A 15149-nucleotide genomic window follows, 5' to 3' on the forward strand; every position below is an offset into this window, starting at 1 on the left:
ATGACAATATGTGCCCCAGTTCTACATGCTTAGAATAGACCACTTCACGAAATGGTTCCTACTATAATGTCGAAGATCGGCAGGAAATTACAGGCACTGTGTTGCTACAAGCAGACAAATTGAACTTTTTTCCAACTACTATCAGCTATTCATTTTAAAATCTATTTTTGATTTATCACTCTCCAGCACTCACTGCTTTATACACCTTTGTTATTCCCATGATATGATTGCTTCATTTCACAAAATGATACTCTGCCTACTTTCTTGTGTAGTTATAAAGTACCTCCACTGGCTGCCTAGGCAGCACAAGGAATTTAAAAAAGTCCTAAAAGCACTTCTTGTTGCTATAAAAAGAGAGCTCCAGAAACTCTTACAGGGATGTGAAAAATGCTGAAACATACATAGGGATCTAAAAGGATGCATTTATAAAGTGGGTTAATATTAAAGATAAAGGGTACATCTGTAGAATTAACCAAAATTTCCAAACTATGACCAAAAAAACCCCACAAATTAGCTACTATACTTTTTTTGGAACAGACAAGGAGCTACAGCTATTTATTTGCACCACCTTTAACACCATTACTTCTGATGCAAACTGACTTTAAGTTACTTACAAAAATAAAGAAAAAAGCATTTCTTACATGTATACTTTTAAGATGAGGTCATCCTTTGAATCTCCTGCCAGCAAATCTGCAATACTGAGGACTGCACAGCCAAAGGGCCGTCTATATTGTACGTTGCAGGCATTTTTCTTTTCTCCAGCTCCCATTCGTCCTGCCAAACAAAATATATATTTGATGCATAATCCATGGAACTGTCTCTTAAAAACACAGAAAGGACACAGACAGCAATCCAGATCAGTATGGTGAAAGGCCTGAGTAGATGATGTCAAGTGTACTCATTGCAAAGCTGTCTATCTTTATACTATGTTAGGATAGCAACTGGTACAAGAAGTCCAGTAAATATGTGGTGATCTTGAAAGGTCTCAGACCAGAGGTACTGCTCACCCTCTCATGACCTCCACTCAACAAACACATTTCTGACAGCCAGTGATAGCACACTCATGACATGACCAAATTTAATTTAGAGTTCAGACATGACGGAGTGTTCAACATTTGCTGTCCAATAAGAATTATTTTACTGTGCTTGCTGCTAACCATGATTTACATGAGAGGTGTTGTGATGGAGCCATTACAATTAATAATCAAATGCTGCTTCCAAAGAGGCAACTGGCTAGCAAGGGGATAATCGACCAGCTGCAGAAAAATGAAGTAGAGATAGAACACAGGGAGGAAAGATGACAAAGGGCAGAAGAGCAATTTACGATAAGAAAGAAGGCAGCCAAGGAAAAGAGATTTGAAACAAAATATTTTTTTCTAGCCTTTTCTATTTGATTTAAATATAATGGATCAATCTTCTCACTGTGTTCCTGGCATTTGAAACTGCTCTTTCTAAGCTTTTTATTCAATTGTGCACAGACAGCTATGTATCTTTCCCACCAAGTCTTAATTTCTGACGAGAAAAGACTATGGTTGCAGTTGCTGCAGGGCAATGCCTCCTCCAAATATTCCTCTGCATCATAGCAGCTAGAAGAGTAATTCTTAATTTTCACACCATGCAGCATACAAATCTTATTTTAACTTCTTAATACTTCGGTGGTTCATTTATAAACTTGACTGAGAATATATATGAAAACTACACAATAGGAAAAATTCCAGACCTTATTGTTCTTTAGAGCATTTATCTTTATCAAATATACTTACATCAGAGTTTATTATACCATTTCCCAATCCTTGCCAATAAAACCAAAACAGTATTTTGATATTCTGTTGAAACACTAAAACAGCATGAAAATGCCAAGGAAAATTATTCCTCAAAGCCATAAATTGTGTTTACTTTGTAACAAGTTCTTTCTGAACTCAGCACAAATTAAAGCAACTGTATTTCAAACCAGAATATCTTTAGAAAAGGAAGAAAAGTTATACTTAGTACTGCACTGATGCAACTAGAGACAGTTTCAAAGAAAAGAGTACAGCTAAGAGGTCAGAAGCAGACACTAAGATTATTATTTCACATCAGTAGAGCCCAGAGGATAACTTCTTAAAATAAACACCTAACACAAATGTACACTTTTCCTTTGCATTGTTCTAGAAGACTGGATATCCATCTGTAGCATCAGGGATTAAAATTACTGAGACTTTCTCCTGATTTTTAAAGAGGTCAAATAGAAGACAAAATTAATCTGAACAATTTCAGATATGCATCAGATGTCAGGTACTAATTAGGTACATTAAATTTCCAGGCAAGTTTTTCTGTGAACAAAGGATGCTTGAAATTACTCTCTTTGGAACAAGAATGGGCTCCCCAGTGACAACTCCATCATCTTAACACAGTTCATATTTGACACTTTTATTTTGTTATGTGACAGTATCAAAATATCCTGCATCTAACCTCAGTTATCATTACACTTGAAAAATAACACCAAAAAAATACTGAGTAATCAAAAGCATTTTTTCCATCAAAAAACAGCATTCTTTTTTTCCCAAAAAAAATATTTAAAGGCCTTACTAATCTAACAAATCCCATAGATGATCCCACACAGTTTTTCTTTATTTACTGTCATGACTAAAAAATTTAAGATTTCTACTCACAATTATACCTACCTATTCGGATAATGTGCACAGTGATATAGATGTCCTTCCTGAGTTCACTGCTACCCAAATCCTGCGAAGAACAGAACCTCATTATTTCTGAATCACGATGAAAATGTGACATTTAAAGAAATCTTTATACACTGCTTTTACTGCCAGTGAAAGTGATAAATGAACAGCAAGTTCATTTATACAGCATTAAGAAATCATCCCTTTAACACTTTAAATTGGTGGTCATGCACACAAACCAACTATCTTAAAATATCATGGGGTAGAATATGCTATAATGCAGCAAAATCAGTGGGAGGATACAGAAGACTTACTGAATATCTTGAACAGCAACAGTACATTTGTACAATTCCAAGTAAGATTCAGTAAAAAAGTAAGAATGTGAAAGTGAGAGTGGTCTAAATCCTAAAAAAAAGTGTAAAAAAAGTACATGGAGGAAAACTAACTGGTCCTTCTTACAGGAAGGACTGGTATGTACACCCACATGGAAGTTTAGGTCAGTGTCCACCTATTGGCAGAAAACATTCAAGTTGAGACATCAGCAATATATTTCAACCAGTGTTTACAGATGATGTTCATAACACTGTACAAGCTCAGGGAGCAGTTTTGAGTCACCCACAGAATAACAATTTAATTCAGCTTCTATTTTCAATATGACAAAGACTGAGAATAGAAAGAACTTACCACAAAGAGAGAACAGTGCCTTTCAGGCTTTTCTGGACATTTTGGCAAACCATTTCTATTCAGTCTTAAGAAGAACCTTTCACTGTAAGAAAACAAATATGACAGATATATTGAACAATACTTCTGCAAAGTACAGCTCATTTGGATCTTAATTCCAGATGCAATCTTCCTCAAGATATAAAAGAATTAAACATTTCCATTTTAAAAGTTTCAGCCTTATCAATAAAAAAAGAGGAAAGACTAGTGAAGGGTGGTGATTTACTTAATCACCTAACAAAATTACTAAAACTTAATATAAAATAGAAGACAGTGTCATTTGGAAGAATTATGTTGTATATCCTAGTACACAGAGAAACACAAGCAGTAAAATCCATTTATCCTAGAACTGAAATTAGATGAGTAGTATGTTGGTATCGATTCTGGCTAAAGAAATGTCAACATTGCCACGCCTGTATTCAACCAACATTCTTTTTCATAGATGGGAAAATAATCCTAAGGGACATTTTCCCTACTTAATCCTATCAAAATATACCACTATAATGCACTGACATTAGCAGTCTTGTAAAATACCTAGAAGCTCCATTAGGGCAAATTTCATTTTCGGAATTCTGTTTTGCAATCTACTGTGGAGTGTTAAACGAGATAAGTACTAATATTGCTATAAGGGAGATACAGAGAATTCTTATTTCAGGATAGAAGAGAGCATAATATCCCACTGAAAGAGAAATTACTTTTTTAAAATGTTCCTATTTGATAGTATGCCCATTATGAATAACCTCCGAGCAAACTTGGTAATATATGCATGGGAAGTTTATGGAAAAAAAGAAAAAAAAAACCCAAACTCAGAACAAAAACAAAGCAAACTTTCCATGCTTTGGATAATTTTCTCCAAGATACAGCCTCATAGGAAATGTAACAGTTGTATTTCTGCAGTCAAAGATTTGGAAAATGGGAAAAGCAAAGAAGCCAGAAGTGTTATGTTTGTCTTCACCCCTTCAGTGGCCAGACATTTGAGCCTGGGTGCCCTGTGATGTTCAAATGAGAAGCAAAACTTCAAAGTGCAGCTAGGTTTTTCTCAGCTGTATCCACCTCTTCTGCTTATCCCAGAGGCTAAACATGGTTTACCACTATTCTGTATCATCCACAGGATTTTAAAATGCAGCTGGAAAATCACTCAGAATATGTTGGACAAGATCCAAGTTGGCAGAGACTAATTAAATCTTCATTACACCAACATTTGCCTTGTAGAAAACCTGCATCGATCATTTATGGAATCAGTCATTCACATCGAAATGGACCTCAAAAGGCCTCAGAGTCCAACCTCCTCCTGCTCAATGCAGGGTCAGCAGTAAGGTCAGATTAGCTTGCTCAGAGCTTTAGCCAGTTGGGTCTTGAAAACCTTCAGTTATAGAGACCACACAGCCATTCTTAAAAAAAAACCAAACATTCGTGTCTAACCATCCTCAATTTTTTATTTATATCCAGATGGACCTTCTCCTATTTTGATTTATATCCATTATCTCTCATTACCCCACCATGAACCATTGATGTTATTGATCTTGTAGGTACACACAGGTGACTTAGCTACCCTCAAAACTGCTTCTTCTCCAGCCTGAACAAGCCCCACTCCCCCAGCCTGGCCTCTCAGAGCTCATGCACAGTGTGAGGCCTTCTGCTGCCTCACTTCATTTATATCAGTCTTGCACTGGAGAACCTACAACAGGCATGGTCTAACCAACGCCAAGCAGGGGATGACAGCCTCCCTTAAACAACTGGCTATGATCTTCTTGACACAGCCCAAGATGCTGTTACCCCACAAGCACGTTTCTTAAGAGCTTTGCTTGAGGAATGCTTAATTTTTTTTTATGTGCCAGCTATCCAGGCTGAACCTACAGAAACACTTTTTCATTGTGGTTATTTGAAGACATTTGTGCAATCCTCAGCTATGCAACTTTTTGATCAGACAGCATAAAAAGGCAGAACCTAAGAACAGTAGAGTTGAAATCAAATACATCAAAGTGCATGAAATGGGACTTTCTCAGAATCTGTTTTCTGACACAGCCAACTTCTGCAGCTTAGGTCTCCATGGAAACTTTAAAAATGAGTTTTAAAGACTGTTTATGAGAGTATATTTTTACAGAGAAACAAGCTGGTATTTTGATGTTGATGTAAAAATGGTTTTCAAAATAATTCTTACCTTTCATCTAGATTTAGCTCATTTTCAGTCTTGGAAAATACAGTAAAAATTGGAGAGCTTTTGTTTATAGGTCTCACAAATTTATTGTACATTGAGCAAGAACTAATAGTTATATTACCAAAGTAGCTAAAGGTTTAGGACTCCATTATGTTGGGAATTGTGCAAAACTGAATAAAAAGAACAAAGTATTTGTTCCAGCAGTAACAATATAGCTTCTGTGCACTGAAGCCTGCAGTGCACTGGCATGCCAAATAGAAGCTTGGCTAATACAAGGTTATTTTGCATTTCACTACCTTACCTTCAGTCTGTAGAACTACTTAAGAGTAATACATGTGTACCCACTACCTTTTTTGTCTTTAAAGCTACCACTAGGCCTGTGGGTTCAAAATAAAATGCCATTCAACAAGAAACTGTCCTGCTGTGGATAATGTATCTTCGTAGTTTACCTATGAACTGGCAAACACCAAATTTGACTAGGAGAGTATTATACATTTATTGAAGATTACATTCTGAAGAAACAAAGGCATATCTTTTGAAAGCTTCCTACTCACTATTCACTATCATATGAAATTTTTCAAGCTCTGCTTATACTCACAGATCATGAGATTATTATTCACAACACAATTAAAAGCCAAGGACTTTTGTCATGCCACAAAGAAATGCACTGATTGCACATGTAATGGTTATGCAGATTTAATTTCCTCATTTGAATATGAATTTTTGTTTGACTGAAGCATAGGAACCAGTGGTGATAAAAAACACAAACTGAAAACAACAAACACAAAAGGCAAAAATCTTAACACTTGTTCAGTGCTTGGATTTTCTTTTTCTCGAAGCATATCACAATACCACTGAACGTATCACTGAACATTATCAGGGAGCAAAAGCAAGCAGTCAAACTTTCGAGATCATGAGAAAAAAATGGCAATGTTTTATCTAAGTACAGGGAGCATGTGCATTTATACACCATTTCTGTGGATTTCTATATAGGCAAACAGGTTAGAAAACAGTTGAGGAAAGTAAACAGCTTTCCTAAAATAAAATAGACAATTCCCAAGATATGAAAGCTTGGCTTCAAACGGCAGCAAAAACTCCAGAGGGTTAAATCTAGCTCTAGTATCTTATTGCACAGCAGTTTTCTCAGCAGTTACACACAAGCATATATGGCAAACACACACAGCAATACCCCAAAGCAGTAATATATTTCTTTTGTATTAAGAAGATTTTAGTCTAGTTTAGACAGCAATGAATTTTTTATGAGCACCAATCTTACCACTTAAACATGCTGTACACATTTAAACTCTGCTGTCTTCCCACTGAAAATAAGGAAATAACTAATGCTGGAGAGATTAATTTAAGAAGGTCAACAAGGGATTTTTGTACTGTAACATCCCGTGTATTAGTGAAGCAACAATGTGTTCTAAATCTGCAGGCTTAACGTATGCATTTAAAAGAAATGCAGCCACAGACTGTTCTATTTTCATAAGTGACCCCTATTTCCTTAGTATCAGCAAGAAAATGTTACCAGTCACATCTTACCAGTCTAAGACAGATTGCTTGTTCCATGATTTATAAACACACTATCAGAAAAAAAGAATCATCCAGACTTATACCACATGGCAAATTCATGTGGTAAATCTATGTCATTAAATAGTCATAGTTTTCTGTACAGCTTCGTTTTCAGACATCTTTACAAATACTCTCTACTTAAATATACATTACAGTGATTTCTAAAGTAAATAGGAGAGATAACAAGAGAATACTGCCACATAATTCACGAGCTCAAATTTATCACATACCAGAATACCATTAATGGACATTCATTAAGAACTTGAATCTGGTATGACTTCATTCACAGCTAAAGGCTCATTGACTTCATAAAACCAAGATCAGATGTAAAATGTTATCCTCATACTCAGTGGGGAAATGCAGAGAAATGTGGTACAACATATCACAAGTTAGCGAAGTGAAGATAATAAAGCCTTGAAAGTATCTTTGTCATCAGAGGATAACTGATAAATGTGCCAACATGCCTTAGCAGTACAAGCTGTTCCACAGTAAGTCAGTACCTGTATTTTATCTCTGCTATGCCCTTACAAAAACCATATCAAAATTTCTAACTGTAAGATAAGTGCAATGAGCAAAGGGGGATAGAAAAGGTAGAATGAGTACTATAAAAATAAGATGTCAGCCAATCAGATCAGATCAAGGATCAAAGCATCAATACTAACAAAAATAAATCAAACAAGACAATTTTACAGGGATGTAGTGATTATCTTCAAGCTGACAACATGAAGGGAGAAGAAGAAAACCATTTTCAAACACTAGCTTTATGCTGTGAAGCCAAATTCCCCTTTGTTAACTGTACAGTTAATAAGTTAAAAAGTAAAGGGGAAAGTAGAAAGAGAGATGGGAGGGAGGTAAACTGAATCAGACGTATGTAGCTACATCAAGCTCCTGCTCTCATCTTCTATCTATTAATTGATGACAGCCTTGAAGAAAATCATTTTTATGACACTCTATTATTTAGATATTTGCACCTTTATATTAAGAGAAAGGTGGCATCACACATTTCTTGAAGAGTTAGGAAGCGCTAATCTTACATCATTTTTTGTGAGCCAAGGGAAGACAATACAGCTTTAAAAGACAGATAGCATACTGGAATCTATCAGCAGGCATGTGCAACTAAAGTAACAACATAGACCAGAAGCTCTCACTAACAGTGGGCTAAGCCTGCCACTAAGGATAAACATTTTGCAGCACAGCATTATCAGTGCATAGACCTACAGATCCTTTAAGCTGAATTACAGTCTTGATTGTTATCCTAGTCACTGACTGAGGTAACAGCATGGATACAAGCAGATTTGCTGTATCTTTTCACAAAGATGGAAATTAAACATGAAGGGGAGCTATTGGTAAAAGTGAAGGGAAACAATAGCATTTAAGAAAATTCCCCTCCTTCCAACAGCACCTGGGCTCCTACACATTGATCACCACCTGGGGATTTACAAACCGCAAGGCTGGTTTTTTGTGCTGACACTAACATGTCTTTTGCTGGTAGCCAGTGTGACAGCAACGTGGTGTCAGCAAGATGATCTGTAAACCTACTGCTGGTGAATCTATCTCTTCACTACCTAAATCTGTCACAAACATGTCATGGTTGGTGCACATACCCCTATTCTAACACTGCATTCTTCTCTGTAACTAATTGTGTAAGCTCCACCAGCTGCAAGACATGTCACCTCTTGCAGTGCTTTCATCACTGGAATAAAAAACAATTATTTCTCCTATTACTTTTCAATATTTACAATACAAACAATAACAAAGTTATTTGTTAATGCAAATGAGACCTGATCAATACCACAGGTTCCTCTTGTTTGGGCTGGTCTGTCTGATTTGAAAAAGCATCTATCTACACAAGATCAGATCAAAGATCTAAATTAGCTAGCACCCTTACTCCAACCATCACAAGCAGAAGATACTTGAGAAAGAATCTTCAAACAGTAGATAGCTAGGTATATTTGTTTCACTGAATATGGATACATCATGAAATACAACTGATTTCTAACACACTTGACAATAACCCCTCTGCACTTGTTGATTTGAGAGCATATGACAGTTATGATTAAAACCAGTCTCTGTCTCCCCATAAAATACAAACTCAAACCCTTTCAAAAGCATTTTCTTGCTAGCCTATCCTTGTGCCTTTTTAAAGAAACTTATTCCTTTTGCTCACAATGAATCGCAGGAAAAAATTAGACACATTTTCTGAAAGCGTGCTTTTGAAGCTCCTGAAGCTTCAGGCTTCTCTTTTAAGCTGCTTTTTATAACCCAGTATTTACCTCCAGTTACAATCACACCAAATACATTCTTGTCCACAAGGGCAATCTACCATTTGTCTTAAACAGAGGCAATAACAAAATAATTAAGCCTGGTTATATATTGAATGTATGTATCTCAATATAAAGAATAATTTATTTTTTTTTAAATTGGCAACCACATTCATAAATACATATACCAAATCACCTATCTAAAGAGGCATTTTCATTCCAAATGCTTAAAGGACTGTTAATAGACCAGTGGCTGTTCTCTTGCTCAGGTGACCTTTATGTTTCCTTCTAGGTGTTTCAACCCTCCTGCTAAAATCAGGATTATCTCCTCAATGAGCATGAAGTAAATAAAATCAGATTGGTTTTGGTTTATCTTGTTTCTGAAGAGAGACCTAACAAGGTAATAAGTGACTAAACTAGAATGGAGGAGTCTTAAAGGAGTCTGCTAGCCAGGGAAACCAAGATGTTTCATCTCCCCTGCATCTAAAAGTTATATATATATATATATATATATATGCACTGATTTCATATAATTCACTATAACACAGTTTTAATACTTTGCAAGAGGAAACATTTTTGTGCATGTTGCATAGATAATTGAAAATAACACTGAGCTACCCTGTGCTGTGGTTCTGTAAAAGCACAGATTATTTTTTTGTGCAAATACTATAAGGGAAAAGTAGCCCTGAGCTAGTTTACTGCTTCTGGTTCCCACAGGTTGCTCTGTCAGAAACCCTGCTAGCTTCTTTAGCTCAACTCCATGCCTTCTTAGGATCCCAGACTACTTTTAACACAAAAAGCATCCACAGATAAGGAGGAGGTATCTGAATAATAATTTCCAAGGAACAGTATTAAAGAAGCAAAGGTTATACACATTACAATATAGTATTTTAAGGGGAAAAGGCAGAGTAGCCTGTCACCTAATGATAGATTAAAACATAAGAAGTGCCTAGATTGTGTGCAGCATGTGCTACAGAACTGTAATGAGCACACTTCGTTGTACTACACTTTTTCTTTACAAAAATTCTGTTGCAGAAAAACTAACACAAGGTCCAGTCTGATCTCTGCCCCTCACTCCTCCACAGAAATTCTGTGCTACTGGGATCAGGTAACCTAGCCTGAGATATAGGTAAAATATCCTTAAACAACTAGAAAAAAACCCACCCACTTACTTGCCCACAATGATATTAATTTTCATAGATAACCCTCTCTTTAAGCAAGGTTATTTATTAATAAAGCCTCTGAATTCCATGACATTCAGAAACACAAAACTGAAACATCGAACAATCAGCTACTCTACATACAGGAGCAGAAAATTTGAGTATCAACTAACATGCATGCATCTATGCACATATATAAAAATTCTTTCTCCCTCCCTCTCCAGCTTTTACATTTGAAATACACTGCACCATCTACAATTATTTCCAAATCTGGTTTTAAAGTGCCCCTACCTGGAGTATTGGGTACCATTATGGGCTGCCCAGTACAAGAGAGACATGGACACACTAGAGAGAATCCAAGAAGGGCCAGGAAGATGATTAATGGACTGGAGGGAAAGGCTGAGAGAGCTGGGACTGTTATACTGGAGAAGGCTCAGAGGGGATCTTACTAATATATACAAACTGAAGGGAGGGTGCAGAAAGGACAGAAGCAAGCCCTTTTCAGTGATAAGCAGTGACAAGACAAGAGGCAATGGGCACAAACTGAAACACAGGAGGTTCCCTCTGATCATCAGGAAACAATTTCTTTGCTGAAGGCACAGGTTGTCCAAGGGAGGTCGTGGAGTCTGTATCCTTTGAGATATTTAAAAGCCCTCTGGACATTGTCCTAGCAACTCTAGGGGTCTTAGATAGATGATTTCTGGAGTTTGCTTTAAACATCAACTGTGATTTTCTCATTGTATGAAAGTACCACATAAAGGCAGCACAAGTAATCAAGCTGGGTCATTTGGGCCTTCATAGAAATTAATTTAATTTTGGTTTATTTTAATTTTTTGTTCTTTACACATTTATCTCCATCTTCCACTTCTGTAAGTTAATAACTGTCAAACTTCAACACTTGAACAGTTGTCTTTACTTGCCCTGAAGTTACAAATGACTGTAATTAATACATTGTCCCTCACAACATGTGACATAATCTTAATTAGCCAGAGGATGATTAGTCATATAGCATTCTTCTCCCAGACTTTTTCAATAACTTCCGTAGCCTTGTACTGAGTACACACCCTACAGCTTCACAAATATATTCACCACCTCCTTTGTAGTCTAGTGTTCAACACTGTTTAGAAGTAACGAAGAATTTACCTATTCAAGTCTCCTGCATTTAGAGTGCTGATTTCTGGAGCACTGATCCTAAGTGAACTAGATATTGAAACTCAAGTGCAACTCACTTAAAAGCTTAAAGTAATATTGAACCTTTGAGCTCCTGCTCAAGAGAGGCCACAGGGATATCTTTGAAGACAGACATCTTGGGTTCTCTGTAGTAAGCCTTGTGGGAAACAGAAATGTACTGTCATCTTGACTCAACAGGTATCCAAGCCCTTCCCTGCTGTTGTTTTGACTATTAAAAATTAACAGTAGTCAGTTGTGCAAACTTTAGTTACAGAGATGATTAAAAGTCGGATTCATTGAGCTGTACTAAAACAACAGATCTCAAGTTTGAAGATGCTGATGGACTTTGCAAAAAATGCCTTTAAACACTCACTGTACCAGAATCCTTTAAGATTTTCATAGAATAAGGTGGAAAGGGAGTATTCTTTTTCTTAAGGGGAGAAAAACTGATATTATGGGGGTTTTGTGCTTTTTTTGTTGGTTTTTTTTTTGTTGGTTTGTTGGTTTGTTTGGGTTTTGTTTGTTCGTTTTGTAGGGGGGTCAAGAAAAAAGAAAAAATTAGAACACAAAGTATAAAATATTTTGATCAATAATACGTGGATTTCAGATTTGGGCAGGTGATTTAATTGATTTAAATAATAGCACAACAGAAAGAAGAAAGGCATAAAAAGACTGATGATGGGTATGAATGTCACTATAAAGGTGAGGTTGAGAGTAAAGCAAAGGAAAGGTAATCTTAGTCTTTGACACGGTCTGGAGTTTACACAATTTTTAAGCATATAATCTAAAGAATAGAAAATGCAGTTTGCTTCTGTTGGCCTTGGATAAACAGTCTATTCCTCTTTGTGCTGCTTAAGAATCTGTACTCATTTGAGGGCAATACAATAGTTACAAACAAGGTTGTTCAAGGTGATAGGAAAAGGATTAGCACACCAACCTATCTCTGCTCCTCACACAGATGGGGCCAGAGGTACCAATCATTTCTGATAATACATTCATATCATATTGACACAGACACAAAGTGTGTATCAATAAAAGAAAATCTTACTGCACTCCATCTTTCTGAAGTGCTGCCTTGAAATTGTCCTATTAATAGCATTGCTATTTAAAAAAATTAAAAAGTGAAGAAAATGGTGTAAAGAGACACTGCTACACAAGAACTGTGTGTCACATTGCAGGTTAAAGAAAAATAATTTCTACAGCAGTAAGCTGACATATCTCAGCAAACTACAAGAAATGTGAAGGTCAGTAAAGCAACTGGGACTCTGGGCAGGAGACAATGCAGCATTCTTATGCATGCTCATCAATGCCAAGAACAGGGTCTGCAGACTGAATTGAAGAAATGCAAGCAGCAGGCTTATTACCATACATTCCCCTTTTCATAGTACACTGCCCAGTGTTGCTGGTACTTTAAAAAAGCATAGCAATATGCTACAGATATGAACAGTCCTACTGTATCTACACTGGAAAGGTATGCATTTCAGAGGATACCGGGATATCAGATTTTTTGAACAGGGTCACCTGGTAAATATTTTCTTTGGGGTTTTGGTTTCTTGTTTTGCTTTTTTATGAAAGCAGAATATTCTTGTGGCAAGAAATAAAGTTACCAGAGCCTCAGTAATAATGCACACTGTCTGGAAAACAGCTAAGATGTTTCTTTGTCCTTTGTAACTCATTAAACTGATTCTATTAAAAGCTGATAAGTGGGATCTTTCTGGGATCTGATTAAAAACAAAAAAAAAAAAGAAAAGAAAAATCAATATAGTTTTGATTAAAGGATTGGTGTTTAAAGCTCCAGTATAAATGGGGCCCCTGGTTACACTAAGATCATCACTGCCGCCACTGTTGAATTGGGTAAATGATATAAATATATGTGGGAGAAAAGCACGTACTATCATCAGATGTCTTTTATTACTGCAAAGATCTGCCACTACAAAACTAATAACTTTAATATGTTGAAGTATGTACTACTGGCTCTATAAGTGTGATCTAACTGCAGGAAGAGAGGTTCATTCCATTAACTTTTGTGCTGGTAACAGAAGCAACAATCATCACCATACTCTTCAGTACCCTAAATGCTGAAAATCTAAGCATCTTCATATTCCAACATTACAGAAGTTACTAATAATTTCTTAGAAACAGAAAAACCCCAAAAACTTCACAAATCTCATAAATGACCTCACACTGCAACAGAATTATAAAGCAGCTAATAAAGAGCATCAGAACACAGGATCACTGTATTCTGATGAAATGTTGAAAATACACATTTTCAGTCTTCCTCTGGAGCAATAACAATGTGTTCTCCTTTACCTAACACACTTAGTTTATACACTTTAAACTAAAGTTTACACTCTAGTCTCCTTTACATTTAGTTATTTTTATGTAATTGCACCTCATATTCAATCAACTTCATTCAGATGTCTGTAATCCCTTTTAACTTGGAAACTGTTATTGTTATGTAGTTCTAATGGCTAAAAAATCAATTCTCTCCCAAAGTAAAATATTACTTAAGTAAGCTGGGTTAATTTATGTTTTACAAAAATTTCTCTCATTTTAACTATAATCCTGTAATACCCATTGCATATACACTATTTTACAATCTACATGACCACATTAGTTTGAATCACTTGTTTGGTTTTGAAGAAAATCTGATTGTCTTCATACTTTGATTCACAATCCAGAACAGTTTAAGCTAGTGAACTGGACTTCTGCAGAAAACTGAACTGGAACATACGCTTTTGACACTCAGTCCATACCACAAGAGCACAAGAGTTAGTCCAAAGTAAACTACTGAAAGCATTTACATATTTTTATCATAGAATCATAAAATGGTTCGGGTTGGAAGGGAGCTTAAAGATTGCCCATTCCCCTGCCATGGACAGAGAGACTCTTCACTAGATCAGGTTGCTCAAAGCCTCATCACTGGGCTTAGTATGAACTGTTGCCCTACAGATTCATTCCTACTGGCTGGCCCTACTTGCTGAAGTAGACAGAAGTCTTAGACTTTCCAACTCTTCATCTACTTATAACAAAATTATTTGATATAAAAATAGTCCTTCAAAATTCAGTACTAAATTGATAACTCCTTCCAATTTTGCTTTTGTCAAACATTTGTTGAACATGCCAGATTTAAAGAGCAGATTTTATAAAAGTATTTCTTAACAACACTATCACCTGGACTCTCAATAGATCTAGATAGTGTTTGAGGTTATATCCTTTAGAAACAGACTAAGATGTTGCGCAACTCTAAGTGAAAGCTCAGCAACAGCCAGGAAAACAGGACTGAACTGAAAGACAGAAAAATCTCAAGAGGAGATGTGATCATGGACCTCTCCCAGTTTCCAAATACAGTAACACTACAGTTGTGTATGCTAAGAATTTTGCCTTAAGATTCTAATATTGCAATCAGTTCTACAAAGGAAAGTGCCCTCAAGATAGCTTTTTACAG

The 15149-nt window shown here is 36.2% G+C and overlaps 1 protein-coding gene across 1 annotated transcript in view; it reads right to left on the minus strand.

Annotated features, from left to right (window-relative positions):
- Nucleotides 1-15149, minus strand: part of DOCK4 (dedicator of cytokinesis 4) — a 243440-nt gene that overhangs the window by 124019 nt on the left and 104272 nt on the right. The window contains exons 9-11 of the mRNA XM_034063029.1: nucleotides 3345-3426; nucleotides 2664-2724; nucleotides 642-774 (exon numbers count right to left, since the gene is read on the minus strand). Coding sequence (XP_033918920.1) covers nucleotides 642-774; nucleotides 2664-2724; nucleotides 3345-3426 — 276 coding nt within the window. The remainder of the gene's footprint in view (nucleotides 1-641; nucleotides 775-2663; nucleotides 2725-3344; nucleotides 3427-15149) is intronic.

This window comes from Melopsittacus undulatus, chromosome 5, assembly GCF_012275295.1.
Source record: "Melopsittacus undulatus isolate bMelUnd1 chromosome 5, bMelUnd1.mat.Z, whole genome shotgun sequence".
NCBI lineage: Eukaryota > Metazoa > Chordata > Aves > Psittaciformes > Psittaculidae > Melopsittacus > Melopsittacus undulatus.